At 43.8% G+C, this 8317-nt stretch overlaps 1 protein-coding gene across 4 annotated transcripts in view; it reads left to right on the forward strand.

Moving 5' to 3' along the window:
* The first annotated feature begins 242 nt into the window (after positions 1–242).
* The window catches only part of arhgap12a (Rho GTPase activating protein 12a), a 24032-nt gene continuing 15957 nt past the window's right edge, over positions 243–8317 (forward strand). For all 4 annotated transcript variants that reach the window (XM_035528021.1, XM_035528023.1, XM_035528022.1 and 1 more), the window contains exons 1-2: positions 243–402; positions 3330–4060. In XM_035528021.1, coding sequence (XP_035383914.1) covers positions 3422–4060 — 639 coding nt within the window. In that variant the 5' untranslated portion in view covers positions 243–402; positions 3330–3421. The remainder of the gene's footprint in view (positions 403–3329; positions 4061–8317) is intronic.

Consider the following 8317-nt stretch of genomic DNA (forward strand, 5'->3'; position numbering starts at 1 on the left):
TGGGTGTGTTCGAGCGCGCATGTCTCTCCCCAAATCATCACACGGTGGCGTACACATCCCACATGCGCATCCCAGAGCGGCCAAGCGGGACCGCGCACCAGCGGGACCGCGCACCAGCGGGACCGCGCACCAGCGGGACCGCGCACCAGCGGGACCGCGCACCAGCGGGACCGCGCACCAGCGGGACCGCGCTTGAGAAATGAGTAGCAAGGCTTGGGTGGACCGGAGGAATGTTGTACCTCGGAGTTTTGTTGCTACATTGGAACTAGGAACTGCATAAATAGGCTCATTTGTAGGCCGAACACTCCTGTAGTAACCTGTGAAGAGGACGAAAGAACGAATATTTGGCTGGATATCCTCACATGACGGCAGGGCTGGAGGAGCACCGCTTACAAAGCTCAGGTATGTGTCCCTGAAAGTTGGTTCGCGCCTGGAGAAGTGGCCCATTATCACGTAGGAGGTGATTAGTGGCGGTTCTCGCTGACTAAGCAGGTTAGCAGGTAGGCTAGCGAGCTGCGCGCGCACAGGTGAGGCTTGGAGCTGAACGGTAGCGCAGTTCCCTCGCGGGGGAATGAGACGGAACCTGTTCCATCATGTCCGAGACCAGGATGTAGTGCAGCTCACCTGGGGTTAGCTCACCTGGGTTACCTGGCTGTCGGTAGTTTTATATAATTTCTCTTGTGTAATCTGTAATTCCTCTACGTTTCTTGGCTGCTTTAACATGTTTAATAATCAATGAAGGTGCGCGGTAGAGTTTCCCAGTGAAAGACAAATGTGGCGAGAGTTTGGATAATTAGCGTTATTGTATCTTACCTTGGCCATTAGGGCCATTACGTCCAGTTAGCGCAGCTGGGCCGGTCACGCAGGTTGGGCTGAAACCCAGAGTACGACGGAGGCAACTTAAAGTTTACTGACTAAGCAAATCATAATTTTGCAGAGCTAAACAGAACTAGTTGAAAGTTAGATTACCTACGTTTATCCATTTCAGAAATGTCGTGATTTCCCATTTTACGGGCCTATCTTTAACGTTCTGTGTAAAGTTCACCTGGGTCAGATTTTGATCTCGCGTATGAGAGAGAAACACAAAAGTCTAAATACAACACGCTTTAGGATTAAGTGGATTTTCTTCGTGTATGTGTGTGTGCTTCAGCTCTCTCACTAAGGTTAAAAAATCCCTGACCTGAAACGGGTTCGGTTGATCGGCTGTGCCCCGACTCTTCTGGGACAGTTTGTGAGAGTGCTGTGTATCTTTGTCATTTGCACAGACATGCAACACGACCGTGGATTTGCAAAAATGTTAGTTATATATTGTTGTTTAATATTATTCACGGTTATAACATTGTTATATATTGCTTATTGGAAGAATTATTCAGGGGGAAAATCTTTGACTCCTGAAGTACCAAAGTGGAATCTAAAATAAATTTGATGACTATTTCAGATCATGGATGACCTTGTTGGTTGGTAGAGTGTCAGGTCTGCAGTTAAAGGAATTTGAATTTAGTGATCTGTCAATCATCTTTAAATTAAATGTATAAACTGTTGATTAATGAATTGCCTACATATGAATTAATATTACTTACAGCTACTCTAAATATGAATTTAAGTTTGGCACCTACTTCTAAGACTACTGAACAGTACAAATTGAAATCCTAGTTTATTGTTTATTAAAGGTTTTGTGGTTTTGCCTTAACAAATATGCAGTTTGGGGGTTTTCACCTAAAAGTGTGAAATACATTGTGGTTTCAGTGCAAACTGACAACTTCAGCACTGGCAGTGTGATTGACCAGCCCTAAAAATGGAGGTTGAAATAAAATTGAATAATTTGAGTTTCTGCCCATTTCACGCCTGCCATCATTGTTATGAGAAAGAAACTATGACAAAGACGAATATGTAAACATGGAGGGCAGGTTACTGTAAAGCACGTTAGAATAACGAGGATGCCCTGGGCTCATACCAGTGCCATGGCAGTTTTATTAAATGTTTGTTCTTTTATCTTCTTGTCTATACCATCTTCTCTTCCTCAGTTGTTCTTTCATTTTACTCAGACCCAAAGTTCTTAAATAAACTTATTTGACAGTTCAATCAACACTAATTCTGCTTTCAAATTTCATTTCAGTTTTAGTTTACATTTTTGGTTCATCTTAAACTTACCAAGGTTATTGAGAACATTTTGTTTACACTTAAAGTCTCATTTAAATATGGTCTCTACATGTGATACAATTCTAAAACTGTTATTATGACTGGACTCTAATTGGGGTCTGTTACTAAAAAATCAGAGTGTACTCACTCCAATTAATTCACTTTCTTGTTCTCATTCATTTCTGTTAAATAGGATTTTGGTCATATATGAAAACAGCAGTGTCATAAACTCTAATAAGTTAGTGCTGGTGTCACTAACTAGGTACAAATGACTGAGTTAGTTTTATGAATTCAGCTGTTTTGGTGGCAAATATTTCCTTATTTTTAATTGATTTTTATTATTGTATTTTTTGTATTTGTAAAAAAAAAGCTGCAAAGCAAACATGTCTTAAAGTAAGGGTTAGTGTTATGATTACTGGATGCTTGTTAGCCATGTTAGCTTCACCGCTAAACTTGGTAGTGTCATATGACTTGAAGTATTAGGTAATGAACAGATCAGCTATGATTTTGCTAACAGTACTAAAATGTTTTAGATTAGTATTAAACTACCTAAAACTATTAAACGCTTAGTATTGTTTTTGTTCAGAGCGGTGAAAAATTGTAGATACACACACATTTGTATGTGGGGTTTTTGACAGGTACTGGCCTATGTCCACTCACATGGAGAATTATGTTTATTCAAAATGTAAAGTTTATCTAAGTGTTGGTGCATGTCAATAGCAATATTTTCCTGAGCTCTACTACACACAGCATTATCAGCACTGCCCTGCCACACTTCTGGCCTGTTGCTGCACATGATGAGACGGCCCCGGTAGGGTCTGGATTTGCACTTTCACACACTCCCATTTTGCTTTGTCAGTTGATGATCTGATGCAAGCACAGACTAGATGCCCCACAAGACTGAAAACCTCTTAGCTGCCTGACACAATGGTGTCTGGGAAACTGCATCAGATGGGCAAGTCTGCAAACTGTAACCTAAGAGTTTTGTCCCCCAGTACTATTAAATATTAGTATTAGCAGTATAATACTAACATTACTTCCAATCAGTGAGCATTCAAGAGAATCAGCTGAAATCATTTTTATTGTATTATTGTAGTCATTTAGTTTTTTGGTTTGGTTGATGGCACCTTTGTCATACACAATGTCTACTTATGATCCTGACCTGAAGTGTTTCTCTCTTTTCTCTTCAGTGTTTGTACTGGTCATCAGAATGCTTCCAAAGCTTGTGTCCTCCTCCTTGATTTTTTGCTGCTGATCCTGACCTCTGACCTCTAAGGCAGTGATGGCAGACCGCTGTGACCTTGCCCCAGGTCAGCGGTACATCGAGGTGGACTACGACTACGACTACAAGTTCAAAGACCGTATGATCAGCATCAAACAAGGGGAATGTTACCTGCTGGTGAAGAAGACTAACACGGACTGGTGGCAGGTGCGCAGGGACGAAGGCAGCAAGGCCTTCTACGTCCCCGCCCAGTACGTGCGGGAGGTGCGGCGGGCACTCATGCCGCCTCCTAAGCCCCTCCTGCACGCCAGCGGGGCTGTGGGCACAAGAGGAGGATCCAAGAAGAACCACCCGACGGTCCTAGACCTCAAACAGTCTGACGAGAGTTTGAACAAACGAACACCTGCCCCCTCGTCTTCTGGTGGACAGCAGGTGGCACTACAGCCACCCAGAGATGATAGAGGCAGTCCAAAAAGCCCTAGGAGACCGACGATGCACGGCTCGCTGCCTCGGAATCGGGCAGAGTCTCCACTGGGCATAAGAGTACTCCTAGACTTGGATGAGGAATGCAACAGGGAAGGAGAGAGAGTGGGAAATGGAGAGACAAAGGAGGAAGAAGTGCAAGATAAAAGCACAGCACCCAGAGAGGATTCAGAATCTGGGGAAGAACTCAGCAGCAGTTCTACTGAGCAGCTACAGGTAGGGGGCGCTCTTACTAACTCACAACTAATACAGAAGATTCATGACTGAGCATCAAAGGTTTCATGTGCACATCTCCTCTTTAAAAAGTTCAAGGTGTTTTCCAGGTGCACAGAAGGCATTTTAAAATCAACTCTAATGAAAGAGGTCTGACCATGTTGACTGTACGTTAGTATGTGTATCTGCACGTGGAAAAATCTTGGTCTTCAACTAAACTGTGTCGATAATGGTGAATCACCACTGGTAATTGCTCTTAGTCTAGACTTGGGCTTAATCTGAGTCTGGAGAACTAGCCTAAATTATTTCATTATTTATTTAGTCCTGATGGACCAAAGGAGAATCCTTTTTGGGAAATTATGTCCACAGGGCTGGAGACCAAGGAACCTGATCAGTGACCAGGCCACAAGGCGGTTAGACCCATGACCGTGCATGAAGAACTTTAGATCTGTAACTGTGTGTGAAGGAGGTTAGGTCCATATTCACCATTGATGCTTTTCCTGTAGGAAGCAGTTGCAGGTAGTGCTGCATACAAATAGGTCATACACACACACACACACACACACACACATCAGCAGGCCACCATACATGGGCCCACAAGGAGAAAGAGGTTTGCTGAAATTATTTGTGTTAATCTTTGGAAAAGGATGAATGAGCATGCCTCACTGTGTTTGCTGAATACTGGAAAACTTTCTAATAGTTCAGGGAGGACTCCTCCCTGAACGGGGATGACTCCCTGAACTTCCTCTCTCTGCACACATGCCAGGAGGTAATGAGGTGTGTCTGCATGACCAAAGTTCAGTCACAGAGGAGCGGCTGGAATCTGAACTACAGTAAAGAGCTTTAAACCTGCTATTCAGTTCAGGAGTTTCTCTCTCTCGCTCTTTGTCTTCCTTCCTCTCTTACTCTTTTCTAACTTATTGTCTCTCTCTCCTTTATTTCTGTTCTTTTCCCTTTTTCATTCTTACATCCCACTGTCTTCCCACACACTTCTCCCATGCAAACCCTTCAACCTGTCTCTTATTCTCTAGAGAGAGAGAGAGAGAGTGAGTGAGTGAGAGAATGTGAGTGAGTGTGTGAGTGTGAGAGAGAGTGTGTGAGTGTGAGAGAGAGTGTGAGTGAGTGAGAGAGAGTGTGAGTGAGTGAGAGAGAGTGAGAGGGAGAGAGAGAGTGAGTGAGAGTGAAAGTGTGAGTGAGAGAGTGTGAGTGAGAGAGAGCGAGAGTGTGAGAGAGAGCGTGAGAGAGAGAGCGAAAGCGTGATTGAGTGAGAGAAGAGTGAGTGAGTGAGAGAGAGTGTGAGTGAGAGAGAGAGCGAGAGTGTGAGTGAGAGAGAGCGAGAGAGAGAGTGAGAGAGAGAGTGTGAGTGAGAGAGAGAGAGTGTGAGTGAGGGAGTGTGAGTGAGTGAGTGAGAGAGAGAGAGTGTGAGTGAGAGAGAGAGAGAGTGTGAGTGAGAGAGAGTGAGAGGTCTGACTGTGTGCAGTGATTTGTATTCATTATCTGGTGAAGTATGTATGTACTACACCAGTCAACACTGAAGAACCAGTATGTACCCAGAGCTACTGGTAACACACACACACTCACTCTATCCTGTGCATGAGCACTGTGTTTACACATCTATTCAGGTGTGCACATGTGATAACACACCCCCTCACAGTGTACTGAATGATATTCAAATACTGACATGCATGCATGTACACACACACGTGCACGCCCACACAAGCATGCGCGCGCACACACAGTACCAGTGAAGGTTAGTGAGTCAGACATTCTTCTGACTTGTGTGTGTTGGACATCCACTAAACCTGCAACCCGCGAGCAACAATAAAACTGAACCCTTGTACTGACACGTACAGACGTTTATGGACATATCTGGCATTTCAAACCTTTGACAAAACTGATATTCACGGTGTCGTCAGGGTTACAGGTGTTACTGAAGCTCCACGGTGTTGTCAGGGTTACAGGCGTTATTGAATGAAGCCCTGCAGCCGAGCTGAAGCTCCTCGTCCTGTTATCTGCTATTTCCTGATGTTGCTGTCAGAAATATGAGTGTGAAAGTGTATAATGTGTGTGTGTGTGTGTGTGTGTGTGTGTGTGTATAGTGTGAGAGTGTGAGTGTATAGTGTGTGAGTGTGTGTGTGTGTGTGAGGGCAGTAGAATTCTCCCTCAAGCCTTCACATGTTGGACAGACATGTTGGTTTTTGTTAGAGCAGGTTTTGAAGCAGTAGAATTTTAAACATGCCCTGAGTGGACCGTGAAATATCTCCCCTAAGGGACAGCATTCATGGGTTGATGACGTCCCACCTTCTTTGTTGAAATGCAGAGAAGACAATTAGCTGTAGTACAGCTTTCCCAAACAGAACCATCAGCTGCCTTAAAGCTTAAAGTTAATGTTTGTTTGTTCCTCAGTGGTTTTTCCCCTCACCTCCAGCTGGAGTGTTTTTAATAACCTTTAATGAGTTATTATTCAGGTTTCTCACAGACTGTGAAGAGCTTTAAATCTGGTATTCAATTCAGTAGTTTCTCTCTCCCCTTCCTATAATACATAGAATGTTTCTGATCAGTGATTCAACTAAAGTCCAAATATCTAAACTCCCTGATGAGCATGGCAGCGTTGTGATTATAAGTGGGTTGTTTATCCTGTTTGTTGAGTGGGCGGGGACGAGTGGGAGGGGAAAGAACAATTTCCTGTAGGATCATTCAATTACTAGATTACCACACGTAATTGAGTCACTGGGTCAGGGGCAACACCAGTTATTACTTCCTCCTCTCTAGTGTATTGCCAGGCCAGGTGCCATGCGTCTAGTGATGTGTGTGTGTGTGTGTGTGTGTAGGTGCAGCTCTGTGACCTGGCTCACACTTAATGGCCTCATAAACTGACTCCACACGACTCCACAGCCCAGGGTTCAAGAAGGAACATTATTAAAAGTCCATTTCACCTTGAAAGGCATCACCTGTCATCGGCTGTGTGTGTGTGTGTGTGTGTGTGTGCGCGCATGCGCACGCATGTGCACATGCAGTCATGACTGACAGCTTTGACACACCCCTCAGTGCATGAGAATTGTTGGGTTTTCCAGGTTGTGATACAACTGACTTGGCAAGGAACTGCTGAAGCAGGAAAATCAAGTAACTGTGTTAATCACTTAACTGTGAGATCACATAACCGTGTTAAAATGACTTAACTGTGTTATGATCGCGTAACTGTGATGTAGTTTAGCTCCACTGCTGTGAATGAGTTCTGGACTTTCATTGTTTTAACACTGGTAATAAGTTAGTCGAGTCGAATCAGGTGAAGATGCCAAACCATGAGATTCTGTGGCTGTCTGATTATCAATCTGACGTGTCTGGTCCACTGTGAGGGCAGTCAGAGGGTTTCAGCATGCTGACCTGTGCTTCTGATTGGATGATTTTAAATGAGCTCTTGGTAGTCATGGAGACCACAGAACACACAAACAAGAGCAGGTTCTCATGCAATAACCTTCACCTGCACAGAGGGAGACCAAACCCCAAACACACTTACACACATACAACCACACATATCCACCCATATACAGTTATGCTCATACGTTTACATACCCTGGCAGAATTTATGATTAAAAAAAATTTTTTTTTGAGAGAATAATAATGATAATACAACTTTTACTCATGTTTAGTGTTTGGGCCAAGCCATTTATTATCAAATAATTGTTTTTTCCCTTTTAAAAATCATAATGACAACAGAAACTACCCAAATGACCCTGATAAAAAGTTTACATACCCTGGTCCTTAATACCGTGTATTGCCTCCTTTAACATCAATGACAGCTTGAAGGCTTCTGTGGTAGCTGTGGATGAGGCACTTTATTTTCCCAGATGGTGAAGCTGCTCATTCTTCTTGGCAAAGTGCCTCCAGTGCCTGTAAATTCTTGTGCTGTCTTGCATGAACTGCACATCTGAGATCTCCCCAAAGTGGCTCAATGATATTGAGGTCAGGAGACTGAGATGGCCACTCCAGAACCTTCACTTTTTTTTCTGCTGTAGCCATTGACAGGTCAACTTGGCCTTGTGTTTTAGATTATTGTCATGTTGGAACATCCAAGTGCGTCCCATGCACAGCTTCCGGGCTGATGAGTGCAAATTTCTCAAGTATTTTCTGCTAAAATGCTGCAAGTTTCCTGTGCCTGTGTAGCTCACACATCCCCAAAACATCAGCGATCCACCTCCGTGATTTACAGTAGGGAGGGTGAACTTTTCATCATAGGCCTTGTTGACTCCTCTCCAAATG

Source organism: Electrophorus electricus, chromosome 7, assembly GCF_013358815.1.
Source record: "Electrophorus electricus isolate fEleEle1 chromosome 7, fEleEle1.pri, whole genome shotgun sequence".
Classification (NCBI taxonomy): domain Eukaryota; kingdom Metazoa; phylum Chordata; class Actinopteri; order Gymnotiformes; family Gymnotidae; genus Electrophorus; species Electrophorus electricus.